Source organism: Micropterus salmoides, unplaced genomic scaffold, assembly GCF_014851395.1.
Source record: "Micropterus salmoides isolate LMB-PRFRI ecotype aquatic unplaced genomic scaffold, ASM1485139v1 Ms_hic_scaffold_9, whole genome shotgun sequence".
Lineage (NCBI taxonomy): Eukaryota > Metazoa > Chordata > Actinopteri > Centrarchiformes > Centrarchidae > Micropterus > Micropterus salmoides.
The window spans coordinates 24,182,131-24,197,215 of record NW_024044681.1 but is presented as its reverse complement, the minus strand read 5'-3'; the positions used below and the strand labels follow the sequence as shown (position 1 = coordinate 24,197,215).

General features: G+C 39.8%; 1 protein-coding gene across 6 annotated transcripts; it reads right to left on the bottom strand.

Annotated features, from left to right (window-relative positions):
- Window positions 1-73: 73 nt before the first annotated feature.
- trpc6a (transient receptor potential cation channel, subfamily C, member 6a) lies at window positions 74-12,276 on the bottom strand. 6 transcript variants are annotated; one of them, XM_038708129.1, is made up of 14 exons: window positions 11,993-12,269; window positions 10,372-10,796; window positions 9,825-9,957; window positions 8,166-8,466; window positions 7,128-7,313; window positions 5,642-5,806; window positions 5,291-5,528; window positions 4,965-5,192; window positions 4,118-4,382; window positions 2,913-3,108; window positions 1,139-1,339; window positions 869-925; window positions 476-548; window positions 74-370 (listed from the first exon to the last, which is right to left on the bottom strand). In XM_038708129.1, exons 1-14 carry the CDS (start codon window positions 12,130-12,132, stop codon window positions 243-245), a joined length of 2,736 nt encoding a protein of 911 aa, XP_038564057.1. In that variant the 5' UTR covers window positions 12,133-12,269; the 3' UTR covers window positions 74-242. The 6 variants fall into 6 exon arrangements, 4 of the variants coding, with proteins under 4 accessions (XP_038564057.1, XP_038564056.1, XP_038564058.1 ...); XM_038708128.1 differs by having other exon boundaries at window positions 476-551; window positions 11,993-12,265; XM_038708130.1 differs by having other exon boundaries at window positions 476-551; window positions 10,468-10,796; window positions 11,993-12,258.
- Window positions 12,277-15,085: the final 2,809 nt, after the last annotated feature.

Sequence of the window (15,085 nt, the reverse complement as noted above, 5' to 3'; positions counted from 1 at the left end):
AGAAGTTATCCAGATTATATGATTTCTTTGTTGTTTTTTATTTTTCATGAATTATTAAAAAAGCACTCAATCATTCTATCAGCAAGCTACAGTTTAATTGTATATTCGTATACACACATTCATTGTTGTATTATCACTACTGTACTGTATCTACATTCAGTGATAGAGAGCAGGCATTTAAGAATTTAAAACTCTTTGAGCTGTACAGTTAAATGTACACGTCAGGGTGACTGGCAGTGCTATTATGAAGGTGTACCGATCTCTCCCAGCCTCCTCAGCAGTCCGTCCAGTGTCTCCGTGTTCTGGGATTTTTCCTCTAGCAGCTCATACCGCAGGCTGGAGATGTCCTGCTTGATCTCTTTCAGCTCACCTGAAAAACAGACATAAAAGCATTAAAGAAATGTTTAATTTCCAGAATGGCTCTAGCAATTGAAACAAGCTTAGCTTTATTTAGTATCTTGTCTATTGATATTACCTTCAGTTATCTCGTCACTCTCTCTGTCTGCTTGGGCTTTGATGATGTAACGCTTTATCAGTCGCTTCATGATCTTCTGAAACCAGTGATGGAAAAAGTTTGTAAATTTTTTTAACAAGTACAATTAACAATACTATAATGGGAAAATATTTATTCAGTTTAAAAGTATAAGATCCAGAAGTACTGATTATTTCAGAAAATAATTCAATTGCTGCATTGCTCCATGTGAGAAATGCCTAAGTTTTGTAATTGTTTAATGCTGGGTAGTAATGTATCATGTGAGTTTTTCATTTGTTTTGTGTATAAAAATTCTGCTGAATAATAAGAAACTGTCGCATAAATATAAAGTCAAAAATGTGTTTGTATCTGATATGTTGTGAAACACACACATACCTGATATCTGGTTGGAATTGTAGAAGCACCAAATCCTGAATTCTTTTCTTCTCCGAGCTGAAAGATCAAGCAGAAATTAACTTCATTGGACAGAACTGTGACATTTCTGAGGTTAAACTTGAGTTCAGCTCTCAGGTGGAGCCTATGGTGCAGCAGTACAACCACTGGGAGGTGCTCACGTTCTGCCTTTAAAGCTCCATCTTGATTTTATGATCACTACTGTTCAAGCTGAGGAAATGTACATTCTGTGTGTATTTCTCCGTGTTGTACCTGATTGAGCTGTGTCGCAGTTTTTTCCATACGGTGTCCTACCACATACTGCAGGAGCAAGGACTTGATGGCCATAGCCAGACCCAGAATAGATTTTGGACTGGGGACCAGGTTAAAGGGCACAGGAAGCGTCCTTCCCTCCTCAAAGTACGAGAACCAGAGTTTGGCCCGAGCAAACTTCCACTCAACATCAGCATCATCCTAAAGAAAAGGGGAAGAAATGCCCCAAGTGAAGTTGCAGTTTACATCCATTTCCGTCCAGACTCATACATTATAAATAGTGAATACATGTAGTGTATTTGATGATACATATGTATAATTCCAGTGAATACAGTACATTGTTGAAGTGATTAATGAAGGATCATCGTAAATGTAATGGTTGAACAGGTAAGCATGTACTCAATACTGTGTAAATGTGTATTATAAATATAAATATAGCTACACAAAATATGGTGGTTATGTTTTCCTCTCTATGAGCTGTAACTCACACACTCACAAGATTATGATTAGCTAGGCACGCTCCAATATGTTGTTAGCAGTTTAGTGATTTAGATGAGGCTTGAAATTCATAATGAGGCTGTGAGTGACAAGATGGAGGAAAGCAAGTACTGTGCTAGCTATTGTTTACTCATTGTGTTGTCCCAATCAACATGCAACACAATGACCTTTGACCTTTGAGTAAAAAGTGTCACTTATTGAGTGTCTGACTATCTGTGAAATATGGTCACAATCTCCCTTCTGTTCCTGAGTTATAGTGTTGAATAACGGCCCAAAATGTTTTCCAGGACGTTATTATAACACAATGACCTTGACCTACAAATCAGTCGTTGAGTCCAAGTGGACATTTGTGCCAAATTTGAAAAATTTCCCTCACAGCGTTCTTAAGATATTGCGTTCATGAACATCATGATGTCACAGTGAAGTTTAAATTTTGACCTTTTGTATATAAATTCAAATTCAAATCAGCTTTATTGGCATGAATATATAACAACAATATTGCCAAAGCTGCAAATAAATTACAAAAGAATAATAATAATATATAAAAAGCCATCGCTTCATGAAACAACAACACCTCACTGCTCCAGGCAACAGAGCCAGGCTAGCTGTTTCCCGCTGTTTCCATTCTTTGTGCTAAGCTAAGCTAAGTTAATCAGCTGCGCACAAACATGAGAGTGGTATCAGTTTTATTATGTTACTCTAGGCAATTGTGAATGTAAGGGATTTTTTATAGATCAAAAATGTGTGTAGGTAGATTCTGTACATAAAATAGGAACCAGTTGACATGTGATCAATACTTGCAGTAATTAATTGGTGTAATTCCTTATCTTTTCAAATCAGTTTTGTTAGATTCAAGATCAGAATATACTCTGTAGTATGGTAATAAAATGGCATGCTATTGGATGTAAAAATAAGGACAGTACTGTTTTAATTACTGTTTTAGTTTTCTTTCTGTTTGAAAGATTTTCAGGAGATGATTTACCTATTCACCTAAACATTAGGAAAATTACATCGAAGTCTCATCCATTCACAAAATGTGTTTAAATGTGTTCAAATGTTCAGAGGAGTCAAATCTAAATCTTAAGTGTTAAATCTTAATGTGACAGTGACAAATAAACTCTGTGTATATTGAATATTGTGGTTAACCTCAGTTTTTACTACTACTTTACTTTTACATTACTCCTCTCCCACCAAAAACTGAAGAAACATTTTAACCTTATAAGAATAGGCCGCTGAGCTTGTATCTGAAGCACATGATGTGGTTCTGATGACAAACCTCAATCTCCTGAAAGGAACTGTTGATCATGGCGATGAGCATGTTGAGCAGCACAATAACCATGGTGACGTTGTAAACCCCGTACAGCACGTAACCAATGTTCTCAATGAATTTGTGTCCATTATTGATCACAACAGACCTGACCTCAGACAGTCCAAATATAGCCCAGAACAGCGTCTTGAAGCTCTCCTCCAGGCTGGACGGATGCACAGAGGAGGAAATGGAGGAGGGAGAGAGGAACAGTTATTTTTGAATTCAAACAAACCATTAATCATCAGACCTGAGATGTTCTGTGAGAAGAGCAACAGGAAAAAAAGCTTTTAAGGCCGTTTTCTTACAACGTTCAACACAGAGTTTCTATCACTGCTCACCAATTTCAAAGTATATCATTGATTTTAGATTGATTCCCATGCTTTTGAGCAGTCATTGATTTCCATTCATTTTACTACAGTATGAAAATCTACTTACAAAGACTTAGAACCTTCTTAGGTAAGTCAGTCCACCTTATCATATTTATTTTCCTATTTATTATAACTGTGTGAAAATCTGTAAAGCAGTGGTTCCAACCAGGGGGTCAGGACACCTGCAATGGTTCCCAAGGTAAATCTGAGTTTCTATTTTATTTGACTTTGGATCTGACCTTTCTGTAATTTTGCCTTTATTTTAAAATACAGGATATATTTCACAAAAAAAATACTAATACTAAAATAAGAAGGAAAAAACACTTTTTGTTTTCACTGCTGACATCTCCTATCCACATTAAGGCCATAATCTGTGATACGAGTATGAGTACCAAGTAGACACAGCCTCATTTTTAAGGAGTTACAAGCCAGAAAATGTTGATGAAGCACTATTTTGAAGTATCTTTGTCAGTGTATTTGATTAAAGGTGCTCTATTATCCATGATGTGAGTATTGTAAAATCAGGCAATAGTGTGACCCACATCAAGGTTAATACTGATGCTTTTATGTTGTGTTTTGGTATGTTGATACTGTGCAAGTTTCCAAAGTAGTGCAAGGTTCCAAACAAAGTTTTATGGGGGCTTATCAGGGTTTGGGTTCTGGGGCCCTGGGGGAGCGGCCTGCATACCGCAAAAGCAATCTTTAAGTCTATGCAAGATGATTTTCTTAGCTGCTGGAAGGTGAGAAAATTTAAAAGCGCGTGTGAACAGATGCAGGTGTGTACAGTAAATATGCACGTCTCACGTGGTGAAGGCATCATTCTGCTTCGCCCCCAGGTAATAAGAGTACAGGTTGAACATGCCGATCATGAACGCAAGAAAGACCAAGATGAAGATGACCATGAACTTGAAGATGTCCTTGACGGTCCTCCCTAAAGAGATCTGCAGTGGGCCAAAGCTCTCGTTGGCTGGGAGGATATAAGCAATCCGAGAGAAGCTCAGCACCACCGCCACCGCATATAGGCCCTCCGACACCAGCTGGGGATCTGACGGCAACCAGTAGATCCGTGCTGCAAAAAAAAGCAGAGCGTGAATCAGTAAACTTCAATAATTATGCTCTGGCTCTCTTCTTTTTGTACACAACTACTTTTTGAATGGCAAGTCTTACAAAGAAGGCTGCAGTTGTGCTTTTGAGGCAGATTGAAGAGTATATTTTAGTAAACTGGTTACATTAGGCATTTCACATTCTCAACTTATTATGATTATAAGGATTAAAAAAAGGAAAAACTGAAAACACAAATATGTTTGTTGGGTAGTTCTTCCCCTTCTGGCCTCCAACGCATCCTCCTATCACATACAATGTCCAATCTGTGTCTGATGGGTAGACTGTGTGTATTGGGTTACAAGCCAAAAATGTTGGGAACCACTGAACTAAGCAACTGTTTCTCTGATTTGCCTTCAAAAAATGCTGCTTTTGTGAATTGGATCAGTCTAAAATTGGTCTGTTTAATCACATTTTTATATTACGTCACCTCAGCTATATGCTCTTGTATGTACCACCTTGTGCTAACTTACAGCAACTTCTTATGTACATGAAGGTTAAACGAAGTGTGGTGGTCTGTGAGTCTGTGCGGGTGTGTTAGTATGCTCACCCAGTGTAAAGTAGTGTATCTCGGGGGGCAGCGTGACATTAATCAGTGTTGTGTAGTGTGTGTGTACATAGGTCTGGGCTAAGGCAGCATGTCTCAGAGTGGAGAAGCGGCAGCTGAAGGAGGCAAGAAAGATCGCCAACATTCCAAAGTCCAGGAAGTTCCACGGTTCGACCAGGTACTCCCCCGGCCCTTGACTCCAGATCTCCTTCACCTCAGTCCAGATCATACCTGCAGTAGCACAAGTCAAATGATGTGTGAAACAATGAGTGACATCATGTTTGGTTCATGATGACAACTTTCCTCCATCGTGATGGTCTAATACTCACCCATGACCCATGAAATAATGAGCATCTCCATCCACGTGAAGGGTGTTGTGGTCATGCGGTAGAGCAGCAGCGGGTCGAGTTGGGATCCTCCTGGGAGCTGATGGTGGGTCATGTTTGGCAGCAGCGTGGTGCCTGCGAAACGGTCGGCAGCATTCAGGATCAGAAGACCCAGAAAAATGGTGAAGGATGAGGCATGGGCCACAAACTTCATGAAGGGGCTACGCATGACTTTCCCCACCTTAGCGAGAGAGATGAAACAACAGGAGGATGAGAGAAAATGCCCTGCAGGAGAATTAAATGACTATTTAGGATGTCATGTGAGTGACATTTGTGAGCATAAATGTAACATACTCTGCTGCATGGAGCCACCCAGTAAGCCAGAGCCAGTCCAGGCAGTCCTATAGCCACGGCCAGCACCACCAGCAGTTTGACAGCAGTGGTTTGTTGTCTCAAGCCAGGCAGATTCTCATACCAGATACTCAGCAGCTGCTGCTGGCAGTTAGGATGAGCCACAAACTGAAGCAAAGACATAACACAGTGGGAAACAGGGATATAAAGGGTGGTGACAGAATGAGAAAACAAGACAACAGTTTCAAGCCAAAATGATTATTGCTTCTGTGAAGTGTTAACAGTAAATATCCTGCTGCCTAAAATGAAATATGATCCTTTCATTATAAGAGGAACGGGCCAAAGATGCACTGTGAGAATAAATCACCATGATGCAAACAAGTCGGGAAATCTGGTGTTTATTTATGCTTGTTTCGTCTGGTCAACACTTCAAAACCCAAATATATTCAAATTGCATTGTTGGGGTGGTGATGGTGCAGTGGATGAGACACTTTCCTTTGGTGTGAGAGACTCGGGTTTGAATCCCACTGTGACCTGTCCACCAATGTGTCCCTGAGCAAGACACTTAACCCCTCGTTGCTCCAGAGGCGTGCGACTTCTGACATGTATAGCAACTGTAAGTCGCTTTGGACAAAAGCGTCAGCTAAATGAATAAATGTAATGTAAATGTAAAAACTAAGAATCCTCAAAACTGAGAGCTGGTAGTTCATAAATGACTAAAATGCTTAATCGATTATCAAAATAGCTGAAAATTAATTTACTGTGAATCAAGTAGTCCATTAAGTGTTTCTGCACTACAAACTTGTTGCTGATAAAAGTATTAGACATCTATAAAATAGAAAGTAAGACAGATGAGTTCAGACTCAAGCTTCTATCAAATATCTTAAAAATGAAGGTCCATGTAGTTTTTATTTACTATTAATAGATTTGTATGTTTTACATCATTAATTGTAATAATTAAATTTTTCCCAGAGACATCAGTAGTTTCTATATTGTTTTTTACCAGCCATCATTTTCAGTGGAATAAAATAAACATGAAATTGATGGAAAGTTGGTCGCTTTTATTTGTTCATGTTTTTAAGTTTGTTACCATCATGCAGTGATGTAGTTGACAGTTGAAACCCTTTTGAAAACTACGTTCAAGGATGCCGCAACATCAAGACTTTTAGTTCAAGAATCTACCAAATACACATTAACCCTTTGACAACATCAGTGTGTTCTTATAGTCTTCTTATGGATGGATTTTCTAACATCATAGTGAATTCACTTTTCTGCTTTTCTACAGCAGACTCACATCATGAACCTCAAATAAAATAAATAAACTGTGTAAATGTTCACTGTGATTTTTATCCAACTCAACAAGTAATCAATTCTCTACCAATTGATTACTTGCTGTCAGGTTCTAATGGCAAAATGTGTAATAAGTGGCTGGCCAGAGTGTTGGAAATCAGTCTCAAAGTATTATTTCTATTTATTCCTGCACACTAACCTTTTTGAGTTCGTACTTGATGGCTAATTTGAGCCGTGTGAGGGAGGGGCGACCTGGTAGATTATAGTCGTCTTCAGAATCAGTTTCTCCGCTCAGTATGGCCTCCACCTCCTCGGTGCTGCGACACAGATCCAGAAGGCCCACCACATAGTCCTTACACTGGGTGGACAGACAGCAGTACTCGTTCTACGAACACAGTGAAGAAAAATGTGCATCAGTGAGTGAAACATGTGTTGCAGGAGATGTGGTCTGATGCTGGGGTAACCAATGTAGTAATGGAGTTTTTAAGTAACAGCATGCAATTCTGTGAGGAAAACTGAATTTGTCATTGTCACTATTACAATTGCACTTTAACCTTAAAAAAATCAGATTTGTAATCAACTGCATGTCAAACCCATCTGACAACATCCTACCAGTAAAAAGCAACATATTTTAGTTTTTAGGTTTTAGGTTTTAAGAGAAATATGCTCATCTGTTAAAGAAGCAATAGCACAAAGTGTAAGATAGAGGTTGCCCATCATTTTGGCTCTAGTCATATTTGTTTAAGATAATTTCACAACTAAACTGGCAGTGGTTCCAACCTCTGGAAAGGTTTGCAGACCTCAAAATGTAATAAAGTTATTTATGTGAGACATAAAATTGTTGATATACCAAAAAAAGTGGTATATGATTTGTGTGAGCATTTGAATTGTGACATTTATTTATTGTACAGTACCAGTAGTATAGCCTACTATCATACTGTAAGCCTAGTAATAATTACAGGTATATGTGTGTCAAACCAACACGTTTGTTTCTGCTTCCTCTCTTAAAGCTCATAAAAATGTTCTCGTGTTTACTGGCAGCTTTTACTGGCAGCTGGTTGGCAGCGACATGGCAAATATACTTTATGTGTACTTGACAATGTGTTGGTTTTCAGGGCACGTGTACAGCAGCACACTAACAGAATGTGCACAATCATTAAAGAAACTGAATGTGCAAGGCAGATCACATTTGCTGTGTCTGGTGGTGATTCTGTAGGATCTTTAACAACATTTGTACCTTAAATTCTTTCTCAATATTAGCCAGCATGGCCAGTTCGTGGCTGAGCTCCAGGGCTGCAAGCACCGGGTCCTCGTTGGACAGGGAGAGGTAAGCAGGACTGGCGAGTCCTCTGTAGGCATTGATCCTTGATCTTGAGTGGCTGAAGGAGTCAAACTGCTGCTGGTAGTTACAGGAGTCGCAGCCACAGAAGTAATCATGAGGAGGATCAATGCGAGCCCCTTTACTGAGCAGGGTGTGAACTATCTCATATTCCTGGCAATGCGCTGCAAGGATTACTGGAGTAACATCATGAGAGAACCTGTGGGAATGTACACACACAAATAAACATAGCCTAAAGACCGTCAACATTTATATAGCAACCAATATATGATTTATCAAATTAACACAACAGATTTTCATAGTCCTCTGCTCTACATAAACACCATCTGGGTTTTATAGCTTTCAGTAACCAGCGATCTCTCCCTTCCCCTAACTGTAAGGATCCACAGTTTACATATTTTTAACAAAGTGGTCCAATAAAAAGTATGGGTTAGGTAAATGTTTACATCTTTAACAATATCTTTAAAAACTCTTGGCTTTTTCCTCCAAATAACCCTCTCCGTTCTCAAAACCAACAGAATAGCATAGCAGCATCCACAAATAATTAGCATCAGCTGTTTTTATTTATGCTTCATCATTGGCTCTTTCACCAGCAGTTTGGCTACCACCTTACTAGTAATGTCTAATCATATCCACGACCTTTTGTGCTGCTGTTTGCTACCCTAGCTCATCCACTACTTCAACCTCCTCCTCACATGATAAGTGTTAGGTATTGTTGACTTTACTAAGATAGAATATGCTTATATGTGTTTGTTAAAGAAAAGGTTTTACATTCTGGGAAATGCGCTAAACTGCTTTCTTGTCGCAAGATTGATACCATCACTGTCTCTCTGTGTGGCAAACATGAAGCTACCACTAGCAGCTGGCTGACTTAGCTTAGCATAAAGACTGGAAACAGAGGGAAACAGCTAGCCTGGCTCTGTCCAAAGATAACAAAATCTACCTAACAGCAAATTAGCACGTAATCTATGCATACTGAATAATAAAAGAAAGAAATCAAGAGATATAGTCAAGATAAGTCTCATCTGCAACAAGAATGATGTTCATATTTACAGATTTATACAGATTGATCAAAGCATCCAGAGTGTGGGAAAGTGGCATTTGGAGTAACCATTCCTGAATTTAGAATTAAAAATGGACGATGTCAGATGTCAGCAGAGATGGCAATATTTTGAGCACTTTGGTGGGTAGAGGATGATAAACCATTCAACAACAACAAGAGAAATCAAATCCAAGTCAAGACTAGGTCTATTGACAGAGATTTATCAAAACATTATACCGAAATCACAAGGCAGGGTGTGAGGTGGGTTTTGGCCTTTCTTACTTCTGTTATAAGAGAGGTGATTGAATTTGTTTCCAATCGTGCTGGGTGGCACACAATGTCCAATTGGGTGGTGGCATAGGGTGATTTGGGTGTTTGGGTAGTGGTTGTCTGGTAACTGGATAAGTGGTGTGCAGTTTGGGTGTGGTTTTAAATGAAATGACTCTCCATACTGTTAAAGTGTTATTCGCGGGCATAACATTTTTATTGATGTCTCTGTTTTTTAACTGTCTTACCTCGTCCCGTCTTCATCATAAGCGTAGAAGTCATCCAACATGTCAACTTGAGCAGGGCTCGCTGTCAGACGATGGGCATCTCTAAATGCCGGGTGACTCAATAGGGCCTCTGTGATACGAACATAACCTTTACCTACAACATAAACACAGACACAAACACAGAGCAAAGCTGTTGCTGTGGTTTTGTACCTGGTTCTGAGTCCGAGAGACTTTACCTCAGTGCTGTTGCTTTATCTTCCCAAAAACTAGTGGCATTTTGTTCAGGTTACATAAACTGACTTCCAAAATAAGGATGGTTTACTGTGTCACAGACAGTACCCTAAATTTGTATTCACTTTTATTGGGTTACTGTGAAGGCATGTGTGTGCATTTTATTTCTGATTACCAATCTCTCCCATGATGTTCTAGAATAACATGTTAATGCAGCTACAAAGTCTCTGCAGGCTTTTTGAAATGTGATGGAAGAGCCCATTAAAGGATACATTAAATTAAATCTGTAGCCAAAGCATGCTGCACATCCAGCTCTGACATATTCAAAAGTATTGACCCCTGCACAGCGCTCCATTATCAGCTCTCTGCCATCGCTCCAGTATTTTTGGCCCATGTATAGTCCTACAGGCATCCACAAATGCACACATCTTACTGATGGCTAACAGGAGGGCGTCACCCACTCTGGCCAAATCCGGCCTCACCAGCAGCAGCTCCGTCACCTCCAGATGTTCGTTGGCTACAGCCAGCTGCAAAGCATTCTGGCCCATGTAGTCAACAGCATTGACGTTCAACTCTGGCACATGGAGCAGCATGCGCCGCACCTCCGGTATGTTGCCATACTCAGCTGCCTCCAGGAAACGTTGCTCAACCTCTGATGGGCTGATTGAAGGAGCAGAGAACATGTAGGCAGGGCCACGAAGAGCCTGGCGTCGTTTAACAGCAGTAAGGCGAGCCATGAGCTGTTTCTCAGAGCTGCTGTGGCTGCCAGAGAGTCAGGGGACATAAACACAAAGTTGTCCACATGGTAACTTATATATACACACACACTTAAAACCTTTTGCAAATCACTCTTCAGTTATTTATTCCCAGTTTCATCTCAATTTCACATTCTACAACTTAAATATTTGCTTTTTATGGGTTTAAGGTGCCATTATATAATCATCCTACTTAGAGTATGTCCACTTAATACTAGAACAAATACAGCTTTCACCTCTCTTAGAAACATCCCAAGTAATCTTCTGCAAGCTTTTATTTAGTATAGTTTGGGAACATTTAATACCTGACAAGAAAATCCTCTGAAAGACATAAAAAAAAGGGTGAATATTAAATAGCCTACTCTGATATTTGACAGAAAGAGGATAAACATTATTTGACCGCATGTAGTAAATATACTGCTACAGAGAGTGCCACTGCAGTCAAAAACATCATTAGTCAAAATCAAACGAGGACTTTTTATAGTTGTAGAACTAGAATAAGATACTAACTTGCAAGTTTAGATTTTCACTACACTACACTACATCACTAATGAACCATGTCTGCATACAAATCTAAAAATAGATACCAATAAAGATAAAGTGTACACGCCAAAATTTAAAGGGAAATGTGTTGTGCTTCCACATTAGTTCACAATGGTGCACAAAAACTATAAAAAAAACTATTCACACTAGAGAGAGACCACATCGCTACTCGTACTTTTGTAGTATCATGCTGATGGACCATTCGTTCATTCACAGAAACTAATATCTCTTTTTCCAGTTAACTGCAATGTTGGAAAGTATACTAATGTGGCATTAAGATCATTTTTGAAGAATTTAGACTTTTAAGGGATATTGTGTAACATCACAAACATTAAAAATGATCTCCTCCAACTTGGTTTTTACTATCAATATGATAAGTAGCTACAGACACGTTGAGGTTATTGTAGCTTTAACTGAATATAGTGGAATATTTAAATAAATAAATAATTTAATAAAAATAAATTTATTAAATTTTACATGTGAATGAACAAAAAGTGTTTATATTACATGTCAAACATGATATGTTAAAATAGCAAAAAATACAAAGTTATCCATAATTCTGCTATTATTCTAACACAACCTGCAGAAGATGAACACAAAAACACACCTGCCCACTACATGCACATCTGGCTGTGAAGGGGATGTAAATAAAAGACTTACCTGAGGCATCGTCCAGAGCAACAGTTCTCCTCTCCAAAGTCATCGTACATGAGCAGGTTGTCACGGCTCCGAGCCCTGGGGCTATCGGTGTAACCCGCAGGTCGGCTGTTATGATGAACACCTGGCGGTCTGTGGTTCATCCCAGAGGTGATGAACAATGGAGGGGCTGCTTGTGGCTTATATGAACGAAAAATCAAGTGTCTGTGGTATGACTCTCTATCTCTCTCCCTTCCTCTATCTCCCTCCACCCCTCTGTTTTTTCTGTGTGCTTGAGAAAGAATGTATCATCCTGGACCCCACCACACTTTTATTTGCTAGACACATTGAACTTTACAGATGTGGAGGGCAGCTCAGTGTTATAACTGAACACACTGAGGGTATACACTGTTGATATATGGCCATTTTTATATTGGTTGGTTCAGCTGAATCTACAGACTCTTATTCTGATATTACTCTCTGAATTAGTTTTGAGAATACAGGCTAATTTGCAGACAGTAAGTACATAAACAAAGCAGAATATTCTCTGATTTACTTTGCCAACAGTTTGAATGCTCTGGCTGTAAAATGCTATTTTAAACCACAGTGTTTAGAGTACATGTTGAATTTGGTCAGTGTGTGTGTGTGTGTGTGTGTGTGTGTGTGCGTGTGAGTGTGTGAGAGTATGCGTGCAGGAGTTACTGATGGCTGATGAACAGCAGATGAGATTCCTCAGGGTTTAAATTCCCAGTAGACTTTGCTTCCTGTGTGCTCCCACTCTCCACTGATCCCCGTCCAGTGTGGGAAAAATGACTTCCCACTCCACACACACACACACACATATATATATATATACATACATATGTGCGTGTGTGTGTTTATGCATGTCTGTGAATTTAAGCATGCACACAAGTAGTTCCTCACCAGCAAGTCAAAGGTGAGTCACGGCACTCTGTTGTATTGAAATAAGCTCATGCACTTGAGTGCATTATTTTTAGCCTTATTTAGCTGTTTCACAGATTTTGTTACCTCTCTCTTTGTTTTCTTTCTTACTTTACATAAAACAACCCTTTTACGTCACGCAGACATGTCAACATTAAAATATCTGATAAAGCAGAGTCTCTGATGTGCAATTGTAGCAGTAAAAATTGCCTTTTAAGGCCCTGATTGCTGAAGATTAGTCACTTTGGATGTTTCATGACATAACAGCAGCACATTTTACAGGGAGGATGGCAGGGTGAAAGGAGGTAAACTCTGACAAATGTCACCAGAGTGAGTTTTTGTTAAGACTTCCTCCTCAGAACAGAACAGACCAGATCTGGATGTAAACACTGTCAACTCAGACATACACACTCTTATTGGGGGAAGCTGTGTGAACAAGCACCTTGAAAGACCTTTTTTGTTTGTATGGGGGCCTGCATGTTGATTCATCAACCCTGGCAATATACACATACCGGACCACACAAAGAGCCACAGCGTTATCCCCAGAATCAGAGGAACTAAAACGCACACACAGACACAATGACACAAAAAGACACACTCATCTGTTTGTGCTACTATGCACAAATAAGATGAAATAAGGAGATGGGGTTTGGTGAGGAAAATGTTGGTGACACAAATCAGGACAGTTTTAGGGTACTTGTACTTTACTTGAGTATTTCTATTTACTTTATACTTCTTCTGCACTACATTTCAGAGACTGATATAGATGCTGGTTACTTACATAATGCTTTAAAAATGAGATGCACTGGTGGGGAAGGTCAATAAAAAGTGAAAAGATCTGGTAGGAATATTTCAAGTTTTTCATAGTTCTTGTCCCTCCTGCAGTATTTGGTCTTGTACCCAACAACAGGCATTCCATCACCATGGTGGTTTCAGTGTCCACCCTCACACACTGACAGACTTTGACTTTAATGGAGTCTGCAAGGGCTCAGGGCTGAACCACTGTGAATTCAGCCAATGTTCTCTGATTGACTTTTTGAGCCCTTTGTGCACATTTCGGTATGTCTGCAACTCTACAGACTTTGCTCCAGGGAATAACCCACATTGCATAGCACTGTGAAGTTAAAATAGCTATGGCAGGGGAATAGACTTGTGGACATGTTAACCTGTAGAAACATTAACATTGGCTGTGTTCAATCCATCCATCCGTCTACAACGCTTTCCTCACCCCCATATCTTCATCTCTATACCCTTGACCCTCATCCACACATCCCTCGACCCCTCACTCTTCATTCTCACCCCTCGACTCCTCAACTCCTCACTCTTCTTTCTCATCCCCACTTCCCTTGACCCCTCACTCTGCCTCATCATCCAGCCATCCTTGCGTCACTCATCCCTCCATCTGGACCCTTAATCCATTCTGCCTACATATTCTCAGCTCTCCTCCATCCACATCATACAATAAAATATTCCAGATCTTAATCTTTATTGCTGTGGTCTTTGTTAGTGAAGGGATTATTCCAGTTTATTACAGCTTGGGTCTGATTTTTGACCACTACTGATGAAATCGCAGTATTTGTATAGTATAGTATGGTATAGTATTAGTATAATAATGCAGGGAGCTGCTGCAGACAAAATATCATGCACACACATATTCACGTACACTGTATACTGTAGGTCTCACAGCACCATCTACTGGAAGTTCACTAAACAAGGAGCAGCAGCTTGACCTACTGCTGTCAGTCAGTCACAAGACTCAGTACAGGTTTACTCAGCTTGAGATGTATTCAAAGCTGCTGCCTGTCACACTTAGGAATAGTGGGCTTTGCCTACATTTGACTCGTCCAACGCACAATTCATGACAGACTTACACAACCTGTCCCAATCTTTCTGACAGCAGCCCAGTATTTTGCCAGAGCATATTTGTTGTAATTGTTGTTTGAAATATGAGCTGCTTACATTAGCCAGCTGCCCTAAAACTCTCAGCTGGGGTTTCTCCTGTTTTGATAAAAGCGATCACCCTCCCACTCTGCAGAGGACTCTGGTTCAGATGAGACCTCAGACCTCAAAACCGGGATGTGGTGGCATCAAAAGAATCACCTCCCCAGGGTTTTCAGCTGTGTAACATGGTGCTACAGCTTCATCCCAGCAAACAAGACTGGATGGGAGACTACT